At 44.0% G+C, this 23,126-nt stretch overlaps 1 protein-coding gene across 1 annotated transcript; it reads right to left on the bottom strand.

Annotated features, from left to right (window-relative positions):
• Window positions 1-333: 333 nt before the first annotated feature.
• Window positions 334-22,683, bottom strand: PPTC7 (protein phosphatase targeting COQ7). The gene is made up of 6 exons (XM_080628280.1): window positions 22,096-22,683; window positions 12,407-12,586; window positions 9,471-9,669; window positions 7,046-7,169; window positions 5,034-5,163; window positions 334-3,832 (listed from the first exon to the last, which is right to left on the bottom strand). Exons 1-6 carry the CDS (start codon window positions 22,295-22,297, stop codon window positions 3,774-3,776), a joined length of 894 nt encoding a protein of 297 aa, XP_080484406.1. The 5' UTR covers window positions 22,298-22,683; the 3' UTR covers window positions 334-3,773.
• Window positions 22,684-23,126: the final 443 nt, after the last annotated feature.

The raw sequence follows: 23,126 nt of genomic DNA, 5'->3' as shown, positions 1-23,126 counted from the left end.
AGGTGATGTTCAAGAGGTTTCTGTGTTTCAGACTCGCATCATTCTTTTCCCACCCCCTGCCTCTTCCACCACAGCTCAGTGGTGGTGTTCCCAAAGTCACACTGGCATAAAATACTGCATTTCCCAATCTTTAATTAACCAAAACTGGTGATTCTGCGCCTGCCAGATCGTTAGAGCCCACTTGCATTCCCACAGGGATTTAGGAACACCATATGAAGGTCTAAACAAGAGCCCAGCACCCCAGTGGCAGTGGCTGAGATCCTTGTGCCACCACCGACATCACTGCATTGACAAACAGAGGTTTTGCAGTCTACTTTAAAAAGCACATTTTAGTATAAATACTATATTTATTAAATATCTTTACAATTCATTTAAATGTATTTACAGAACTATTCCTGCATAAGTTATACCTCAGACATGAAATTCACATAATCGCCTCTTAGGTAAGCATAGATGATAGTCTCATTTTAACAACAACAAGAAAAGCATCCTCATTAGATACAGACTCAGATTTGCTTCATTATTTCAGCTATCTTTGTGAGAAACTACTTCATACAGCCCCTTCCTACCCACGCAGCTGGGTTTTTCCAGAGAGAAGGGATATCCATCGCCAAGAGATGGAGATTCCACCACTAAGTCCTCCACACCTTTGCCAGACCCTCGCCTCTCCCTTCTCTGACTCACTGCAACTGCCTGGTCCCAGATCTGCTTTTTGGGGTTTTTAGCCATTTAACCTTCTTCATAGACATTTGGAGGGAAGCCGGATGGCGCAGCTCTCCCAAAGATAGCTGTGAAAGGAGCAAGGAACCACACAGTTATTCCAATTCACCGTATCTCAGCCCTGGTTTGTCCGAACACCCAGTAACACTGCGGGAACCCCAGTTCCCACCAGCTGCGGGTGTTCCGTGTCACTGATGTATAAAACTTCCTTCAGCTCATCGCTCCCGATCCACCAGCTCCTGACCACAACCAGAAACCCTCTGTGCAGCTGGGAGTCAGCCCGTGCTCCGCTCACGCACGCTTCCATCGCATGAACACCCTTCTTGTACGCTCCTCTCGTGAGTAGCCACAATAAGCTAATTCCTAGGAAGTGTTACTGCTTCATGCATCGCTTACAAGGATTTTGATAGGATGGGCCCTGTCATTTCCTTTTCCATGAAATTTGTTGTGCGCAGACAGCTTAAGTTCATAGGAAGAAATCAGGTTTGATATGTTTCGAGTGCACATCTTAAAGGAAAGGAAAAAAACCAAATCCCAAAACAATCAAGCATGTGACAAAAATATCAATTCTTTATAATACAGTATTGCTTTATAAACAGATGGAAAAGCTATAAGCTTTACTGGTCTTTGGTGTGTCCGGTGAGGGATAAACTCATGATTTGTAAATCAAAACCCCAATTTGTTCTTAATAATACAAAAACCAGAACCACGGTGTGATATGAGGCAAACGGCTTTGTGGATACTGCTCAGCGGCCAGCGGCTTCCCATCGGGAATTCCCGATCCCGGCGCCACAGCAGCAGAGCACAGCGCAGCGGATGAGTGCCTTCACCATCCGCATCCGTCCGCTCCGCAAACGTCTCCCCGTGCCTACCTCTACAAAGTGGAGAGGGGAAAAACTACTGAGGGCTGGGGATGAGCGTGCTGAGAGTGAGGGGTGAGGGTGCAGCAGTCCGGGTCCATGGGGGCATTGCTTGAAGGGAAGGTGAAGGGAAAGAAGAATTGATCAAATGTGCTCTAACCAAGAAGCGCGACAGGAAATACTGGAGAGTAAAATGTAAAAGACACCCAAGATCTGAGAGAGAAACGTCCCTCCCAAACGCGAGAAACAAAGCCCTGTGCTGCAGCGTGGATACATTCCTTCTAGGAGACAGCCGGGAACAGCTTGTTCCGTTGTGGAAAACAACGAGGACTGGCAATTTGTGCAAAGTTCTCCACCACTCACTGCTCCAGGTAGCACAAAACGCAGGGATTCTTCTTCATTAACATCATCCTCCCCGTACCCTCACCAAAATCAGATTTTGGTCAAGTTAGGGTGGTTAAGGCATTTTGACAAGTAATTACAAGGTGATGTGAAATCCATCGCTAACGTGACGCCAATTTAGGAATAGCAGATAAATTACTGAAGAGCTTCCAAATTAATCACTTATTATAACTGAAATGCCTGTTACAAGCATGATGCATTGACATATAGTAAAATGACATGTACATGGTACATGTTAAATGACCTTAAATAAAAGCTTGACATATTATGCAAATATACAGTACAAGTCCACAAAAATTCTTTTAAACAAGTTGAGGTAACCTCAAACTTAAACAGTTTTAATACAATAAACCAGGTAGTAAAAAATCTCCTCTGGAGAGCAGGTAAGATTACTTACTGACCGAGTTTAACTGCACTCACCTAAACAGCAACATTACCCGACTTTTTATATATAAAAACATGGCTTTAATTTATTTCTACAGACTTTTCTACCAGCAAAAAAGTTAATGGAAAAAAAAAAAACAACCAAAAACCTGACCAAAAAATATATATATCTTTACAGCTATCAGCTTGTTTTGTATGAACCTCGGGAAAGGAAAAGGAAAGCTTGCTGGAAGAGGGGGGGAACAAACGGGAGCTATGGTCATTCGAAGGGAAATGTCATATTGCAAAGTGGCTGTTAGAGAACTGTAAACATCATTAAGGTTCATTCCCCAAACCCTAGACTCGAGTTACTGAAATGTAAGTTTAGCTGATTATTCATTAATAGGTTCTGTACTTCCTGCTGCTGCCACAGCAGAAGCAGAGAGGTGCTCGTCTGCGAGGCAAAGGATCAACTGGACCTCAACGGGTGCAGCACGCTCTGTTCTACACGAGCGAGTGGCAATTCGGAACACAAATTCAGCTTCGTTAACAACAGCATCAGCTGCCAGAAGCGAGGGCAGAGCTGAGGATGAGCTGTTCTCGGTGCCGCATCACCCCGCGCTGATGCGATGGGGTCGGATGCTGCAGGGGCCTCAGCTCTGCCCCGCTCAGTTTGCTGGTGCTGAGCTAAAATTTGTACTTCAAAAATGACCTAAAATGAAACTAAATTAAAATCCTCCACAGCTCAAACACCCCGATACCAGGCCCGTCACGGACAAATGATCTGCAGAACTTCTTAAGATCACAGTTAAAGCACCTGAAATCACAAAACACATTTGCATCCATAGAACTTGAACTAAGTATGGATTTTTATCTTGGAAATCCTGTACTAGAAAAGGCTCCTAAGGCTGACACCATGGATGGCAAGAGCAGAATGTTTACAGCAGGTAGAAATCTCCTGAAAACCGGAGCTTAGAAACACGAAACCTCAGCTATCACTGTAACAAGACTATGCTTATGAAACTGTGTTCTGTAACATACCCTCTAATGAATAGTGAACGTTTCTAGTAAGTAGAGTAATATGCCCTCCTGGAGAGGTTGTAGCTATTGAATCTAGTTTGAAAGAGGAGAAACCAATTCTACTCCTTTGAAAGGAAGTCACATTTCAAATGCAGTAACAACGTGGGATCGATCCTCCCCCTTTTTAAGCTCTGAGACACATGCTTTTCAAGCCTTGAGCTTCTTCATCTCTTGCTGGCAGACAAAGACCAGTGTACTATGAGAGTGGTTCTTCACAAGGGCTTCAGGCCACGAGCTCGAGAACCGGCTGCCGAGCTCGGCTGCGAAGGAAGGAAGGATCCTGCCAGCAGGAAACCAGGTGTGGGGCTGGAGCCGGGGGTGCAAACAGGGGCTGCTGCTGCGGGCAGCTCAGTCTGTGTACTCGGCTACTATAGACAGAAGGACGGTGATGTCGTCTGGTTTTCCCCCTGCAATGGAAGAAAAGCAGAACTATTTCATACAGCCACAGCGGTCACCTTAGAACCTGAGACATTCCCCCATAGAAAGCTCCTTCATTAAAGATAACTTAAGCTCTGCTTCCTCCACCTCCTTTCTGAAACACAACAGAGGGTAGCAATAACACCTGACACAGCAAAAAGCGCTCTCCTTTTGAGCTGTGGTGAGGTCAAGCTATGAAGAGGAGCACAGAACCCTCCCAGTCGCTGTCAGGCAGCAGAGCAGAAAGCCTGGTTTCTAGCAGGCTGTGAAATGAATGTACAAACCCTCAATATCACTTTGGTACAAGCAGCCTGCAATCAAGATCTGCTCAGGAATTTCTCCTGTAAACCAAACACCTCTTCTCCAGCACTGTATTACTGCCTGTCTTCCTAAAAGCTACTTCATGCTTTTAGCAGTCACTTTTCAAGCCTCAACAGCTACAGGAATCCACTCGACTCTGAGAAACAGCTCAGAGAAGAGGTCCCATGTTAGGTAGGAACTCAGATCAGCCCTGTGGACTCGGGAGATCTGCAGGTTCATTACCGAGTGATCGAGCTTCATAGCAACGTGGAGCCCAAGCTTTACAGCTACTGCCTCTACCCTTAGGAAAGACACTTAAGACTCACTTAAGACTCTTTAGAATCACAGACTGGTTTGGGTTGGAAGGGACCTTATGTTCTTCCAGTTCCAAGCCCCTGCCATAGGGATGAGGATGGGGATGCTGATGGTACAGTACAAGGGTCAGAAACGTCAACCACAAAAATAATCAAACCCCAAAGAGTGTGCTGAATCTTGGCTAAAAAGCATCAATAATAAAAAACAACCCCAAAACCCACCCCCACAATCCCACCCCAATCCAAGGAACAAGCAGTTTCCTCAAGAGCCTGGAGAGCTCCTCTCAGGCAGGATTCCTGCGGCACAAGGGTACACACTGGATTACAATAAAATGAAATAAGAATGAGCACTCTGTGTTCTCTGTGCTCCAGCTACTTCCCACAGGAGCTCCCCATGACCTATAGCAGGAGCCAGCATCCTCGCCATACCCTGCACCCCAGTGCGGTGCTCTCCTGCCAAGCGCATTTTTCCAGCACCCTGTTTTCCAATTGGATTTGTGGAACAACAGAACTTCACTTTGCTCAAGAGTTCTTAAAGACAGCGAGAGTGGGAGGAGGAGGGAAAATATCACCTTACCTCTCACATTCAATCCATTGTCACATGCGAACTGTGCAAACGGTGACATGTAAGTGGGATCATAAGCCAGCTCGTGAGCTTGCTCAGCAATGCTTCTCGCAGTCTGCTGTATGCTCTCATAGTTGGAGTTCTAAATTAAGGAGGAAAAAAGTTCATTCTTATAGGAATAAACTTTACAGTACTGGGAACTGTTCTGCCAATGCACATCAGTTTTAGGGATCCCTGATCCTTCTTTCTCACATTAGGGCACCTTCTCTTCCAAATGGAACCCTCACCATCTTTTAGGCTTTCTAAATTTGGGTTAGACCTGCCCATCCTCACAACTGGAGGCCAGAGCTCATGTTCCCTACCAGATAAAGACTCGGTTTTGGAGGATTTATAGAACTTGGAAACTCAGAAGACTAACACTCAAAATAAACAGCCTCACCCGAGGGCAAGGGGGTATCTGACAGCTCCACTCACAGCTCACGCTGGAAGAGCCATCCCTCCCTCACTAAGAAGGCTCTGTTGATGTAATTATGTTTTCCCTTTAATGCAATTTTTACTTCTATCATCTCCTTACCCAAACCAGCAAGAGCACGCTTGGGATGAAAGGGAACTTTAGAAGTAGATAAGAAAATACATCCTGAGCACACGACCTGCCACAGGCTGCATTTTAAATGTTAGTTTTTTTCCTCTTTGTAACTCTGCTGCTTTACTCCAAGGCTTTTCTTACCCAAGCCAACACAACACAACAACCACTGCTCTTTTTGCTTGCAGCTATTTCAAAACGTGTTCTCACTCCAGGACTCTTCCCTGCAGGTTGGGGAATTAGCAGCATTTCCATGATTAACTTTTGGCTGAACCTCACGGGGAAGTTCAGTGCCTTTCCCAAACGGGCCAAAAGGTGGAGCTCAACCTTCCGCCACAAGGGAATTCCACCTCCAGCCCAGGCCAGCCTCGCCTCTGCCCGTCAAGAAGGTGAGAGGACAGTGAACATGAGCTAGGATCTGGCTATAGCATAAGTAACAGCCCTGCAGGTCACTAGCCAGCCCACCAGGTCCTTCAAACTACGACAGCACCAAAACGCACCTTCAGTGCTGTCATTACCTCCACTAACCAGATAAAGCCTCTGTCAGAGCTTGTGCTCACACGTTCCATTTCAGACCCGAACAGTGCACTGAGGAAAGGGGACAGTGATAGTGGGGACCACAGAGAGGAGGAAACACAAGTCTGTCTGATGTGCAGAGGCCTCTCAGACACTGTGTCTGCCAGGACCCACTTTGTCTGACACCACCTACCACTCACATAGCTGCAGGATAGGAGCAGGCAGAACCTTTTCAAAACCACACTGTAATTCTACACGTTAACCTTCTCTGTGTTTCATGCAAAAGAGTTTCCTCAGAGAGCTTATACATATTGATATCTCCTAAGTATACCTTCTGTAAGTAAACAGCCTTAAGCTAAATATTCTCATCCAAATTAAAATATTTAAATGTATTTTTACTATTTAGAAAGACCATTTGTGGCCGCTAACCTGGAAAAGTTGCCAGGAGGTATTTTTTTATGGAACATTATCCTGGAGCACATGTAACTCACAATTCGCACAGCCCAACTGCTTCACAATGACTATATAACCCTTCAGAAAAGCTTCACATTATTTGTAAGTACACAGCTCACCCCCTCCAATAAGCAACAAGAGATGCTGTACCTTCATGTACAAGTACAGGTAAAATACAAGTGCCTGCTCCTGAGCATCTCCCCATCACCTTCCTCCTCTCCCTCCATCACTCATCAGTGACCTGGGCAGTTTATGCCCAAGCTGCTGCTTCTGGATCCAGCCTGTGTGCAGATCCAAGAGAGATCCCTCTCCCCTGCTCACACGTGGTATTAACTGAGAAGTCTCCTGACAGCACTTTGTGGTGGGTCTTTTACATAAAATACAGAAGTTACATGCATTAAAAAATATCAGTCATAACTATAAGGGATACCCAGTGCAAAAGACAGTACAGATTCCCAATACACACACTTACCTTCAGCTTTTTCAACTCCTGCAGAATCATGTAGTCAGGCATGTTGTCAAACAGTCCATCTGTTGCAGTCAAAATAATGTCTCCAAGTTGGACGTCAAATGAAGTACTATCAGCAGCATCAGGGCTGTGAAGATGACAAGTATGTTAGAGGAAAGGGCCCCAGCTTTCACCAAGACACCAAGTGATGTCAAACAAACCCATCAACAGCTTTTGTAATTCACTACTGTTACCTATTTTTCTGCAAAAGAAAGAAATAATCACTAACTGTGGAGCTTTTGCACCGGGATGGCTTGTCAAGAGAGCTACAACAGAGGAGCTGTGATTGCAAACAGGTAACATTCCAGCTATCACACAAAGGATTTGCATTTAAAATTCCCAAATGAACAATCCTGCAAACCAATCTGCTTCACAAGTGGATCTCTATGGAAACCATTAAGTAGAATGGCAGCTCAGGGCTTCCTCCCCACTCATCTGAAATATGTAAGAGGGCTGTACTCGAAAGGCCAATTCATAACAGAAATGGCCAAAACACTTAAGGACTCTGAATCACTTTATCACTTTCTAATGCAATGGAATATGAAACACCCCAGGAATGGCTACCAGGAGACCACAACCAGTTGGTCTGCTCACACCCAGTACTTTACACAACACCAGGAGGAGAAAATACCCAATTTCACCTTGAATATTGCTGCCAAATCTGATTCTCAGAAGCAGGGCAGTGACAAATCCTTCATTCTTAAACATCCTTCAAAGGTTTTTGAGAGGGGAGGAACTGCTGCATCCAATGCTATTTGGCTGTGCCAGAAAGCAGAAGAGCTGCTTTGCTTGGCTGATATGTAGCTTCAGGAAGGCTGACAGAGTGAAGATTGCCTATTCCCATAGATAGCCAAATGTAACATTTAACTGTGACAACAGATGAAAAAGAAGGTGCTGCAGAAGCATTTAGACAACATCCGTGAGCACTAATTAACATCAAGAACAGAGCAGAGCAGAGTCAGAGCTATAATCACGACTCAGCACTGAAGCTCAGGAGCTCATTTATCTTGCCTTTCCATATTGTGTGATGACTCACACTGCTGACTCCAGTGGACATTATCAATTCTCTTTGTGCTTTTGGGTTCTGCCTTCCCACGGAGGACACAAAAACTCAGAAAAATTAAGGTTTTTGTTTTACAGCTCTGGAATTACAATCATTTCATTTTAGCCTAATAAATAGGTTCGATTAAAGGTTCTAATTTCAGAGTCCTGCCCCAGCTTCCTCTCTGCAGTCTTATGATGAAGTAATAAAGCCACGCGTAAGAATGGTCAGGAGTTTCAACAACTTCACATTTGCCAAAAGATCATCATCATCTTGGCACTGAAGTCATAGCCCTCACTGCATCAGCACTGGAGTTTCACAGAATCATTTGGTTGGAAAAGAGCCTCAAGATCATCAAGCACAAACCTTGTACCAAAACTTAAGATACCTAGGACATTCCCTGTATAGTGTGGTCACTCTCCATCATCATCTCCCTGTATTCAGAAGAGGGATATCGTAGAGTCACAGAGTATTTAGGGTTGGAAAGGACCTTAACATCATTTACTTCCATCCCCCCTCCCATAGGCAGGGACACCTTGCACTAAACCACGAAATACATCACATCAACAAGCGTATTATTTGAGAGCTGTATTTTAATACGTATTTGAAAGCTGGGGGGTTAATTCTTACTTAATATTACTGGCAAGACTTCACTAAGTAAGAGGATAGATCAGCCTGACATTCTTCAGGAAAGACACAAATACAAGTCTGCCTTTGAAACAACTCATTTCTGTGAACAGATTGTCCTTTCCTAATACTCTCATTTCTCAGCTTGGTGTTCTGCCAAACAGGTTTTTTTTTTGCCCGTTTTGGTCAAATACAATATGCTGCGGGAAACTCAGCTATTTGGAAACACCAGTTACAGTCACATGTCCCTCTGCTCTGTTCTTCAAGTACTTGCTACCTCAGTGCCAAGATATCTAAATTAGCCTACTCCAGACCAGCCTCAGGAGAGAGCACACAGGGACTGGGGATGAAAGATTCAGGTCAGACAAGCCCCTCACACAGGAGAATGGGCTTCAGGGAGCAGCTTTATTGAGCAACATCTTCCCGTGGATGAGAACCATGCCTAGTGCACACCACAGACTATGGGAATATGCCACCATGAATCATCATCATTAGCTCCATAAACTCAGACTGCGCAACAATGTACGGAGTTTGGAAAGCACAGGGTGAGAAATGTTCACAGTACCTAAAGACAGGGGCAGGTATAAAACCCTCGGATCAGACACATGCTGAAATCCCACGTGCTACACTGCACTATGCAAAGAGCTTCACAGCAGAACTGCAGCCTTCTGGAGCTGACCACATACACAGATTAAATCTTTAAGTTCCTCTCCATCCTACCTGTCACTTAAGACAACACCTTCTGCTTCTGGTGGAGCTATGGACAGTTGGAACGGAGTGTTGAAGTAATGCTGCTGCTCATCAGATCGATGGACTACTTCTCCTCCTCTGACTACCAAAAATCCAGAGTCTCCCAAGTTGGCTGTATGTAAACGATGACTTGTCCTGTCCAGAACGACTATACAGGCTGTGCTGCTTCCTGCAAACAGAACATGGTAACTGGAGTTGGCCTTACAGAAACTGCTTAGTCTTTCACTGATTTGATTCACAGCGCTATTATTCAAACACTTCTCAGAGCTCACAATGAGGAATGAAAATAATAATGCCAAAATTAATACCACTAAAGATAGGAAAATGCTGGAAATCTTTACAACACAACCTATGATTTTTGCATGGAACTTACTTTTCCCGCTCTGATTTTGGTAAACACATTATGCTGACAAATACCTGTTTTGTTCCACTTTATTTACAGTTTTCCACCCCAACATATGTCAGCACATTCTGCTATAGGACTGGATTTACACAAGTCACATAAAATACTGAAATTCCAAAATCATTGAGATAATAGAATTCCAGCAGCATCCATACAATGGTGGGTGCTCTCCACACAGTTTCACTCATCAGCTGTAAATAAACCACACCAAGTAAAAAACTGCTTGCAATTAAGTATTAGGTGTTATTGCATTCCTCTTGGCAGCACATCAAAATGCTTTTCTTCACAGCATGGCTCTGGAAAGCTAGCTGCATGTGTAAAAAATAACATTAATCCTCTCACGTCTTCAGGATACCAACTTCACAAATTTAAAGGAAACATGTTTCAGAGACAAATGCTATTCCAGGTTCAAGTAGGACAGAACAGAAACATATCTACTTGTCAATTGTGCTCAGAACTATCCCAGCCATGCTTGAGGGCACTGAGGAATTCTTGATTCAGTCACTGAGCAGTAGCCACCAGCTGCGCTTGGTTGCAAGCCACAGACACAACTGTACTGCAGAGATATCCATCCACACACACTAAGTCCTCTGCAGTAAACAGCAGTCACTTAATTTCAGTACGAAGAACAGCACATCCACCAGAAGAACATTCATTCCTGAAGAGGATGACATACAGCTAAAGCATTTCTTCTTGACTTCTACCTCTAAGTTAAGTCTCCATTCCACCAGCTGGTGAACAGTCTTCATGTTCTATCATAATGTCCTTCCCATAGGAGTTTCCAAGCACAGCTACATGCTGGACAGACCACAAGCTTGCAATGAGCTAAGTTTATGATCAGGCTTGCAGAAGTCCAGCTGGCTCTAGGCATCACCTACTCCAGATGTTTCCCTTCCTAACACAGGGAGTTCCCTGCAATACACTTGCCCTTAACTTGTTCTCTAATGAATACAGAAGATCTTCCCCACTCTTACTGAGTGGCAAATCAAAGCAGTATCTTGAGAAAAATTCAGATTTGATATATGACAGCGTCCAAGATTGTTCTGCAGTACAAAACCAGCGTTTAATTAAATACCAGTTTCCTCCCATTTCAGTTTTACCTTAAAATCTTTGCTAGATTCAATTCTAATGAACTACATGTCAAGACTTAAAGCACAACAGCAGGGAAAAGTTAATTGCCTGACGAATCCTCCTTAATGAAGTTCTCTCCCTTCTCTTCATTTCAAACAAACTAAATGTTCATTGCTGTGTTAATTCCAGGGTTTTGTTTCTACTTCCAAAATTACTATTCTGGGATAAACGAGAAACACCCAGGATCATTAGTTCCAAATTCTAACTCTACTAGCAGAGTGTAACCAGGAGGCCATGTGTGGAATGCAGATCTTGTGACTCAGCATATGCTGCTTTTCAGCACTCGAAAGGTCAAGCCAAGCAGCACTGCCTCCATCTATAAAGCCACTGTGAGAGCTCTCATCAGTGGCCCACTTTGTGGATCACTTAGAGCTACATCTGCTTTGCACAAATAAGCACTACTAAACACACAAAATCCTAAGGTAATTACCGACCACTGCTATTTTAGTGATACTTAAGGTCACTTCTGAGGTTCCAACCTATTCTTTAGGCATATAATGCCAGAACATCTGTTCCAAAGCTCAGCACACAAGTTAAATATAGCTTACACAGCACTCCTCTGGCATAGAACTTTAAGGTCAGGTGAGAAGCATGTGTATCTTGCAGGGTGACACTTTTTTAGTGCAGAAGAGGTCACATGCCCTTTAGAAAAGTATCCTGTTCTCAAGGCTGTCAGCAAAGCCCAAATGTTACCTCTCTATCTGCTCACCATTCTCAAGGCAGCTGGATGCCCTGTCTAAAATCAAGTTTGACACAGAATATGCCAAGCATCTACTTGAGTCTGCTTTCCAAAAGGCCTGTAATGAATCTCCCACAAGGAATTGTAAAAATAATATACAGTGCCAGTGATTGTATGTTCTAAATGACTTAAGCCAACCGATTATGTTTAAAGATCACTGGACATAAAAGGCAACAGGAGCAGTAAGGCAAGGAATGAGCAGAACCATGCCTGATTATCATCAGAAAATATTTCTGCTTGCATAGCTTGAGCAAAAAGCCACAACCAACCATGAGGAGCTTTCAGCAGAGAACATTTATACACACATAATAGAGAGCACTAGTACACACGCTGCACTTGCATGAGTGCATCCTACTGCAAACTCTCTGCGAGCACTCCTGAATAACCACCCATCACACAGGTTTTGATACATACACACACATTCCCTGTATCACTGACTGAATCAAGACAGTTTTTAAACATACAAGAGAAAAGGGTGTTATCAACACAACTTCATTTCTATGTTCTTTGGGTAATTAAGAGAAATACCTGCAAAACTGTTGTAGATGCTGGTAACATTAAAGCAACTTGAGTAAGCCCATCTAAGTGACATACAACAACTATGATCCAGTTTATGTATTTGTGTTCTCTTACCAAGCAAAGGTACTTTGTTCTGCAGCAGCTCACAGTAACCTGCGGTGAGAATTCCAACAGGGTTACTTGGTACAAACCGTCCTTCTTTTACTAAACGTTCACACGTTCGCATTAGAGTCCCTGAGAACTGAGAAGGGTCGACCCCATAGTCTCTCCAGCCACCTACACCATCTGCTACCCCTGGAAGAAAACAAAAAAGCAGAGTTATATGAACAGAAATGGTTTCCAAAATGAGATTTTTAATTCTTTACATCATTTAATGATATTCAGTAACTAAAAAGTAGGACATGGCACCTGCTTCAAAAACCTTCCAGGCAAAAACCTAAATATAATCTGATTTGCTGGAGAGAAGGTAAAAGTCTAATGCTGAGGACTCTGTGGGGAGGCTGACTTCACTAGAGACCAAGTAGTGGGGAATGTGGGAGGAAGAGAAGGCTACGATCCCATTAACCTTTGACCAGCCCATTAAAAAGAAATGTTTTTATTCATTTCAAATGTGAAGGCTGTTAAGATTTTAACTAGTACAGAAATAATAAAGAAACTCTTCATCATTATTCAGTGCCCCAAAGTTTCTTCTCAAGCTGTGCGCTCATGAGGGACAACACTTTCTATTTGGTAATATCAATTTCTGTAGAAACTAAACTTTCATTTGAGACATGTATTCAAAAACCACACATAACCAACACAGTGCTGGGACCTACACCTTCCAAGGAGAGAGTCTGTTGCCTACAGCTTCAGCCAAGCAAGAGTATGAAAATTGACTATGATCCAGTCCATTTTCATTCAGTTATTCAAAACTACCTGGATATCACAAAATTAGTTTTGCCCAAGCTTGGGAAGCTGCTGAGCAACTGCAGAGGCAAACAGAGAAGATGCACATAGGAAAGGGGGGTGGTCAGAGGGAGATAAGCAGCAGGTATGACATTCTGGTGGCTGTTTGGATGAAGTATCTTGAAGTTGCTCAACTGGCCTGCATGATACAAGTAAAATACTGTCTGAAGGCATTATCTATGAGATAAAAATACCTCTACTTGGAAATGTTTCCAAGAGTCTTTTTGATCCTCAGCATTTAAGGGACTGACCATTTCAAGTGCAAGTTTCCATAACATAATAAAGCTAAAATAACATGTTCCTGATGAAAGCACAAAGAGGCAATCTCCGAGCTCAGACTGTGCTAAAGAACAAGCGTCCTCAGAAAAACACCACCACTATTAGCAAAGGCATGAAAATTTGCCTGAGAAGATGAAACTGAGTTTGCCTCCTCTACAAATGCCCTTCACATCGGACACCATCTGAAACTGAGACGGAAGCTTTAGAGCTGCCCTTGGCACGATAATCTGACAAGAGGTTATAGCCAGATTCTGAACAGCCTATCAACATTAATCAGATTTCTCCCAAAAATAGTGCACAACCTTTTAGACACCTGCTTTGGCTGTTTGTGTTCTTAGAAGAATGCTACAGGAATGCAGATCCTGTATTCACCTCTCAGACCCCGGGAAGAAGCTAATGCAAAAGCAACCCAGGCATTCTCAGAAACCCTTTTCTGGTTTCTTCAAGAAGAAAATAATCCTCTGTACAGGTCCCACAACTTCAGCTTAATACTGGATTAACCCTTTGTTTTCTGCTGCCACACAGACAAGTCTACAGTAAGAGATCATTAACAAAAAGTTCTAGATTGAGACAAGGATCTAGAACTTGAAATAGAAACCAAGCTTCAATTCATATGATGATGCTTGCTTTACATGAAGTTACATGAAGTTTTTCATGTTCTACACTAAGTTTTTCCCTTTAAGGTGAACACAATCCATATGTAGTCTTCCCAGCTGAACACAGCATTGCTTCACTGGCAGCAGGGTTACTGCAATGAGAAGATGATGTTTGACAAGAACTGCCCAAAGCTTTTGGCTCCCAAGGTGGTTACAAAACAAGCTCATCAGAAGTTACGGAGTTCCCTCAAGCAATCAGTAAACCATGTGCACATGAGTCTTCAGCAACACCAGAGCACTAGTACAGAGTACAAGAAAGCAGTTTTAGCAAGCACCAGGTAAGGTTAATTCTCAAAGCCTCTTTCAATTTTTCAAGCAACGATGAAAGTATGCCACCTGCTTTTCTTTGCTCACTTCTTAAACCAGGCAGGAAATCTGAATCCATAATCATGGCAGCATACTTCAAACTCTGTCTTGAGCCATGAAATGGCTTTGTCTGTCTGCCTTCCTGTCTGCTTTTTGCAAGCTATAAACAGCTTTTTGCAAGCTATAAACAGTACATTCTGCTACCGCCTTCTACAACAATTACCCTCTAGATGGTCCACAAGTGGGTCCTTGACTTAATTTTGTACCACACTTAAGAGAACAGATTGTCTGGTTAAGAAGCAGCAAGACAGATGGGCATTCCTTCTCCATCCTGGCACAGAAGCAAATGAAACCACTACATCAGGAGCAGGCCCTGGAGTTGCTTCCACTGTAACGCTTCCACTGCACCCCATCAGGTCAGTAACTCACAAACCATCACTGGTACCTATTTCTTGTCCTTGCCCAAAATGGACAATGTGGGTTTTTTGCAGACGTTTGGGGTTGGTTATGTTCCCCCTCTTTTCCTTTTAAACTTCATCTCCTACAGATGATAGGTCAGTTCATCTAATTTAAGTTAAATGACCTTGTTGGCTCCCAAAGCATGGTTCACAAGCACTGCCAGAGCAGTCAAATGCTTCCTCCTGCTCCGGCACGGAGCCAGGAGTTACTGCTGCCACCCAGACCCACAGCAGTACATGGGCAGAGCCCATTCAAGCAGCCCTGCATCACACAATGCCACCTGGAAAATATCCATCTTTACTGGTTTTCCCTTAAAATAAGATTTTCACATTCCCCAAGGTCTTGAGCCATCTTGTCTTCAGTGTAGTTTTAATATAAAAGCAGTATCTTTACGTTCTACATTCTCAACATAAACTAATGGTGTTTATGGGAAATGAGTATGTGATTTTAAAACAGATTGAACAAACTGCTACTGACATAGAGGAAATGTAAATGAGAAAGTGTAAGAAAACTTTGTGATAGCTGATATACAGCAAACAAGGAGCAAAACTGTCTGTGAGGTATTTCAAATTCCAGAAGCAGCAAGAAATGAAAAATGGATTAGTTTTTAATGTAATACCATGTTTTCCCTCTGTCAAGATGCACGGCTATTGGCAGTACCACTGCCAAGGAATAATGCCAAGCTCTATTTCTATTACCTTTGTTTTCATCTGCGACAAACTCCACTGTAAATATTCACAATTAACTACTGTTCTAACAAGTGAAAAAGATTATTCAGGTTTTCATTTTCTTAGATTTCACTATAAAACATTAAATACTGTCTTCCAGTACCCATCATTTAACTTAAAATAACCTTCTTACAGGCTAGGAACCACAAGACACTGCTAAAATTGCACTGTACAACTCTGGTTTTTTTTAAGCTATTTAGTACATCAGAAAGTTTTATAGAAAGACCATTTCTTTGGATATTCCCTATTCAAGCCCACGCAGGAGTTACACACGTGTCCATGTGACACAGTGAAACGCCTGCAGCGAGATGAACCACTGCTGTAAATAAAGCAATTGGAAATTTCACAATAAATCACATCAAAAGCAGAAACCTTCTCAAGTATTTAACTGTATCATGGGGACTTTCAGAACCCTTTGAGAGTTAACACTCCACTGCTGGAAAACACACAAATGCTACTGCCAGATTAAATACTTGCTGCATGTGTCAGTCCGAAAACTGGCTCCTTCTACTTTCTTAAAGATTTGGTGTATCAAGATGTCTCAGCAAGACAAAGTTGCAATGAAGTTTCAAAGATAAAGCACAAGTCACTGATGCTGCAGCACCAAAGCCGTGCAAATGAAGATAGGAGCACTGAAACTTACTAAAATTTACTTCAAAAGGCTAAAAGTATCTGGGATAAAATACCAGTTGAAATGCAAATGTGAAGTTGTTTTGACTGCCACCACAGGAGGTTAACTGCCCAGGGAGCAGCAAGCTATGCCAACACTAGTAACATGTGCCTTTCACCACAGCTTTTGTAAGTCAGATTCCCGTTGTATCTAGTTCAGAGCAAATACAAACTAAGCAGGCTTAAAGTTCAGAACAAACCCTGTTTAACATAACTAGTATTACGTGTAGAAGTTCTGGCTAGTGAGCAAACTAAGCTGTCCATGGCCAGAGCCCAAATGCATCACCCTGTCCTAAAAATGAAAGATGAATACTTTCAAACATTGCATCAGCTACAGATAATCTTCACACACAGAAGCCACCTGGTAGGCACAGGGATGCCAGCAGGAATTGCCCTTGCATGCTCCACAAATAACTTTGTGAGACACTCCATACATCCCACTGAACTTTCAGTGTCTTGAGATCCTTACCTGAGTTAGCAAGAGCATCAAAAGGATGTATCTGTGACTGAATTTATTCCACATCGCATATAGAAAGGCAAAATGGTAACAAAATGCAACCTGTTGCACTACACAAGTTGTAAATTAAAGCACCTAATATTTGTCAACATACAGAATTGAGATAAACCGATTAAGATTTCTTGTTTTATCAGCAATGAGATAAATCACACATCTAAGACAGGTTCTCCACCCCACGAAGTCACACGCCCAGAGCCAGCACCAACTCTTCTACCAGCTCCACCAGGATGGGATCCCAATTAGAGCCAAATGGTGCCTACTCTCCACCCCGAAGGTTTTGACTAAGAAATAACCCAGTTAAATACAAATCCCTGAAGGCAGATTGTGTGTGACTGATAACTAGTTACAAAGGCAAAAGTTACTTATTCACACTGAGCATTTTAAAAGTTACAGTAGACCTTAAACTACCCTTGCATGAAATAGAAGGGTTCTGGAAGAATAACTGGCTAAGTGATAATGAGGCACAACAAGCAAGAGAGACAATGTTGAAGAACAAACTGAAGGAGAAACAATTAACTGAAAACATTAAAGTATGCATGTACTCCAAGGAAAAAGCAGTAGTTCCTTGTATTTTTTCCCCTGCTACAATACTCTGTTGCTCCTGAAATGGGTCTTTACCAGGTAGATCTCTTACCTATTTAAGCCTGAGAAGTTGCTCAGTGGATTTTGGGAGCTACAGAAGAACACTAGATTATTATTTATTTCTGGATGTTTTATGAGAACTTCCCTACATAGTTGTAACTATTTAACCTCTCAAGGTGTTGAGCAACCGTGGGCCTTATTTTCACAGCTGAACTGCTACTGGCAGTTGGCACTTAAATGATGAAGGGGATAAGTACTGCAGACAGACAGACATCAGTCAACCTGCACTGAAATTACCTACAGCACAAACAATCTCAGGCTCACAGTATTAAGTGTTGATGAAGCAAAGTAAACAGCAGGAGATTTCTGCAACATTTCCTACTACATAGGTATGATTAACACCTCACCTACTACACTGTGCTCAGCTTTGCTTATTTTTATTTCCTTTTGTGATTCCTGACAGAATCTAATCTGCCCATGAATGGAAAATTGTCTGCTACAAGTACCAAGAGCCCTTACAATTAAAATGTGTTCAACTGCAAATGCTGATAAGAACATGCTGTGTGCAATGCCCTTGCAGACACCGTGGTAAAGAATAACCAGATTGAAGCTTCATTCTTGAGAAGAGCTGCCACATTTTTAAGAGGTTACATCCAGTCAGTGCTCCTGAAGAAGAGCACTGCTGACATTTGGATCAGCTGAACTGATGGGACTGACAGTGGATTATCATCGTTAATGGGGATCTTTCTCAATCTGTAGTTTCTCTACAAATGACAGTACTTATGCCCCCATGTTCAAAAGAAAACTTCATTTGGCCTATTATAAGCTAAGACACATACACAAGTTTTATCACATCACTGGTTACTCCCTTTAAGTCGTCCTGAGTTCTCCTGCCAGAGTAGGTGAAAGGCTACTTACTCCAAAGCAAGCAGACAACTCACCTCCTTCAGTGTGGTAAGCTGTGATAAAGCAACAACCTCTTTAATAGGTACGATACCAAATAAAAACACTTAACAGAGTCTTACATGACCTTCAGGCATCAGAGTCCCTTCCTCCTCTACAGCTGCCGGAACAACCTTGACATTTCACCTACAAATCCTTTTACATCTTCTAATTCACTTGATGACAGTGAGACCAACAATATTCCAGGGGCTTTGGCACTCAAGTTTTACACGTCTCTTACATAGGCTGCTGACATACCTGACTTTCAAATCAAGTGCAATTCCTTTCCGTTTAGAACAGCTGCCCTAAACACCCCCCCTCCCAAAAATCCTTTAAAAATCCAGATTTGCAGCAGATAAAACAGTTGCCAAATTTTAGCTTTGCAGTGGACAAACACTATGCTGCTGCCAGAGGGGGTTTTTCCTACTACTGCTAGGGGACAGAAATAGTTTGGGAGACTCGTCAAGTCCCAGTGGTGGCTACACCCAAACTTCTGCCCAGCACAGACACTGTATAAGTGATGCTGTCACGGGATGCACAGTGGTTGCTGTAGTGTTTCAATAATGAGTCACACAACAGCTTAGAAAATCTATATAAACGAGTAAAGGCATCAGGAGCCTGATAAGGCAGGAACAAGCAAGAGAAGGCAGATCCCAACAACAGAAAAAAACGGTAACCAGCATGAGAGGGCTCAGAACTTGCAAACAAGCTTCATGTTTAGTTTCATTAAATAAGTGAAATGTTTACATAAAGTGTTTAAGTTCATTTTTTAGATGTGTGGTTTGCTCCCTATGCTCTTAAAATTCCACTTGCACATGAATTAGGAAAAAACAAAGGTGCCAGTTTCTGAAGAGTTTTGGTTTTCAGCTCTGAAAAGACTGTTTCTGCCCTCAGAAGTCAAGGGCATGCCTTTAGACCTGAAGTAGCACATAACATCTACCACATCTCAAGAAGGTATATGAATATCCTGAGGATCTAGACAACGAAGACCCTGACAGTGGACACACAGAAAGGTACAATATGGTATAAGCAGCAGGACACACAGGCCTGAATCATAAAGCTCTAGAGAGTAACGTTGGTAGTAAAGCCACTTCCTTTTCTCAGAGTGATCCCAAAGGAAACGCCCTAGTTCAGAGTTTCTTGTCTCTCACTGTGCCCAAAATGAGAAGAAAACATCCAAATTTAACAGGTACATCCTAGACCAAAGTAAAAATAAAAGTCAACCCCCCGAGGCTTCAAGTACACCAGTAACAGGCCTCATCAAGCCCTTAACTACTATGGGAGGACTGGAAACAACATGAATCTTCATAAGCTTTCTGTTGATCTTACTGTGAAAGGATGAAGCACACACTAGAAGACACAGTTAAGTTTTCAGCCTTTAGACTACACAGTATACACAGAACAAAAGAAGTGTTTAGCATATTTGCATCTGCTATAAACACTTTTGTTTGACCTAAGAAAATGAATCCCCAAGCACTCATGCCAAATGGCTGGGAGTAGCTCTTTCACTGTTACACCACACCCATCTCCATCCCACACAGGCATGCTTCCCATATATTGGTTCTGGAAAAGGCTGGCACAAAAGAATGTTAAATTCATTGTCTGGCATGGCTTTGTCACTGATGACTACCAGGGCAGGATAACTCCAAGTGATACACTTGGAAATTTACTGTTCTCTACAGGCACTCTCACCGTGTCTAGTGTTTGCTCCAGCTGAAGCCACGTGAGCCTCTTCATTAAACTAATACTGAAAAATGAAGCTTGAAAAGCAACAGCTCAGCTCAGGCAGTTCTGCTGAGGTGCAGTCAGGCAGCTAATGAGTTAGGAGAAAATTTGTGAGGCTCTTTAAAAAGCAATCTTTAAGGAACCTCACATTTGTGATGAGAGTAACAAGAATTAAAGGCAGAAACACTGGTGCTGAAACTCTCTTTGCAGCTGTGTAGAACTGGTTGAGAAAAGGAGAGCAAAGAGATGAACGTGGCAGCAGAAACAAAGAGTAAACTATGTCTGTAAAATTAAGGACTCCAGATGAAGAAAAAGCATCAAGCTGGATTGCACCAAACCCCATCCTGAGCATTACTGTTTGCAGAATGTATAGTGATCTTGGGAGTTTGGAAGGTGTATTTAGAAAATACACCTTTAAAAAGTGTATTTTTTATTTAAAGGTGTATTCTTTATTTAAAAAAGAACTAACATGGAAACAGTTTTACAGGGGAAAACGCAACACAACAGCTTTTCTATGTAAATTATTTTCTCCTTAGTGCTTAAGACATACTGGTCTGAAGCCTTCTTTGCTGTTTGATCCTAAAGTGGAGCTGCAATTCTGTTTGTTTTCAAGTCGCCATGAAAATAAAAGCAAAGACCAACTTAGAAACACAACTCTCTGTTGATTCCTGCAGGAAGACAAGAGAAGCTGTAGGTCCACATATGGCAATTACCAAATATGGCCAAAACCCCCTAAACATCATCAAATGGGCACAAATCTACTTGCTTCCCCATGCAAAGAGTCCACCTATAAGTAAAGGAGATCCTGCATTTCTCTTATGGGCACATCCTGATTGCTCAGTTATTTATCAGCGCTGGCCTAGTGTGAACTTTAAAGGCAGGCAGTCTCAGTCACATGCTAAAGTTGTCCAACAGCTAATTTGAACAGCAGAAAGTTTCTCTGGAACAGGCACAACAGAAAAGATGCTCAGTATCTCAAATGCATTGACCTGTTTTCCGTATCTTCAAAGCTGTAGCATCACCCTTAGAGTAGCAGCTCACTGGAGAATAATCAACAATACTGTTAACTAGCACCAAGTTACAGCTTCCGGAAGAAACATCTTAGCATGAAACAGCAACCAAGCTTTGGGTGACAGCACTGGCTTGTGAAGAATCCCCAACACATCACTGTGTTTTACTGCAGTGTAATCCCACCAGGTTTAAATTAAAAACTAAAAATAAAAATGGGGGGGAGAAGCTTTTTCTTTTTAATGTCAAAGTTCTGATGAAAATTGACTTCTGTCAGTTGCTTGAAAACTAACTTTTGCAAAGTGTCAGTTAGCCAAAATCAACCTTGACTACACAGGAGAAAGGTCAAGCACTGTCAAAAGAATGCTGTTCACAAACCAAAGATTCCACTCATTATCTCTAATTATTCACTACTCTTAAAATTTGAACCCTTCAGATTCATTTCACATGGAATCCAAACCAGAGAGTGCAATCAAGATAGAGCAAACACTGAAACTGAAGTTTGACATTTGAAGCCAGTCTCAATGTCACTGTGCCTTTCACTTAACAAGGACACAGCACACGCTAAAAATCAGGAAGTGTCCGTTTCAATGATCTTTTCTTGGTAAACGCAATGCAAACACAAAGGGCTTCGTTAGGGTTTAAAGGCACATGGAAAGTGAAACATTACACGCCGTTTCTCCAGCTTTTGGAGGCACCAGGCCTTGCAGGCACCTACAGGTGAGGTGCCAAGGCTGGGCCTGGGCACCCAGCACCCCATCCCAATGGGTGTGCTGAGCGAGGTGGGTGTTGTGCTGCGGCAAAGAGTACAAAAGCTTTCTTCTAAAGCTAAAAACAGAGAACTCGCACTGACATTTACAGGCGGAACCGCTTCCTTTGTCTGCAGCCGAAGGCTGAGCCGCTTTGCCATGTGGAGCTCACACAGGAGGCCGGGACACCACCACCAACGCCTCCCCAGCACCCCGAGCAAGGCTCGCCAGCACTCACCCAGCACATCAGCCGACCGGTGCCGGGCCACGAAGCAGGCGTCGTCGCCGTAGCACATGCCTTTCTTGAGGATGCCCTTGCGGAAATCTTTGCCAAAGCCACAGCTGGCTGTCACCAAGCTGTAGTCACGGGAGTCCGTCTGCGAGAGGCCGCCCAGGACTGCCCGGGCCACCAGCCTGCCATAGGAGAGCACCGAGAACATGGCGTGGGGCGCCCAGCAGCCGAGAGCCAGGATCGCGGGGAGCCACCGGCGCAGCCGCCGCCTGCCCTGCGAGCGCCCGCCGCAGGGAGCCAGCCTTCCCCTGCTCGCCGGCCGGCTTGGCTAGCCTCGCCTCAGCCCGCGCTGCCCCTCCTCGGCCCGGCCCCTCGCCCTCCCCCCGCCGCGGGCAGCCTCACCCCTCCGGGCCGGCTCACGCCCTCACGCCCCGCGCGCCGGCCCCTCACGGCCGGGCTCGCCGGCAGCGGCCCCCGCCTTCCGCACACAATCCCCCCCCCCCCCCCGAAGGGGGGCTCTGCCTACTCCCCGGCCGGCCGGCACTGCCCCGTGGAGGCCTCCGTGCGCCCTCCCGCCGCGCCGTGAGGCGGCCCGGTCAGAGCCGGCCGTCCCCGCTGCACCGCCCGCCGCCCGCAGCCGCCATCTTGGCCGCGCGTGCTGAAGCCCCGCCACTCGGCGGAGCGGGCCGGACGGCGAGGTCAGCCCCACCCCTCCCCAACGCGCTTGCGCCACAGCCGGCGGCCTCTCCCATTGGTTGCGGACCGCGTCTCATTTGCATGTTGCGGGAAAATAACATCTCGCAGCTCCCGGCAGCCCTCGCGGCATCGCGGTCTTTGCCCCTTTACTTCCCGGTAATCGGGCCCACTCTCCACACCGGGAAAGGGGCTTTTCCCGGCCCGCTGCGGCTTTACTCGTAACCATTCCAATTACGATATCCTAATTGGAATACAGCGGGGTGAATAGGGCTGCACCTAACACAGGTACCGGCCCTCCATGCCCAGCCACGGCCGCGTGCCTGGCGTGCTCCGAATAACTC

This window comes from Psittacula echo, assembly GCF_963264785.1.
Source record: "Psittacula echo genome assembly, chromosome: 13".
Lineage (NCBI taxonomy): Eukaryota > Metazoa > Chordata > Aves > Psittaciformes > Psittacidae > Psittacula > Psittacula echo.
This window is presented reverse-complemented; position numbering and strand designations above follow the sequence as displayed.

Excerpts from the sequence above, each read along its gene's own strand:
- PPTC7 (XM_080628280.1), bottom strand. The coding sequence starts at position 22,297 with ATGTTCTCGGTGCTCTCCTATGGCAGGCTGGTGGCCCGGGCAGTCCTG. Across the intron at positions 9,670-12,406 it reads GAACAAAGTACCTTTGCTTG|GAAGCAGCACAGCCTGTATA; the intron begins GTAAGAGAACAC and ends TTCTGTTTGCAG. Across the intron at positions 3,833-5,033 it reads CAATGGATTGAATGTGAGAG|GGGGAAAACCAGACGACATC; the intron begins GTAAGGTGATAT and ends CTTCCATTGCAG.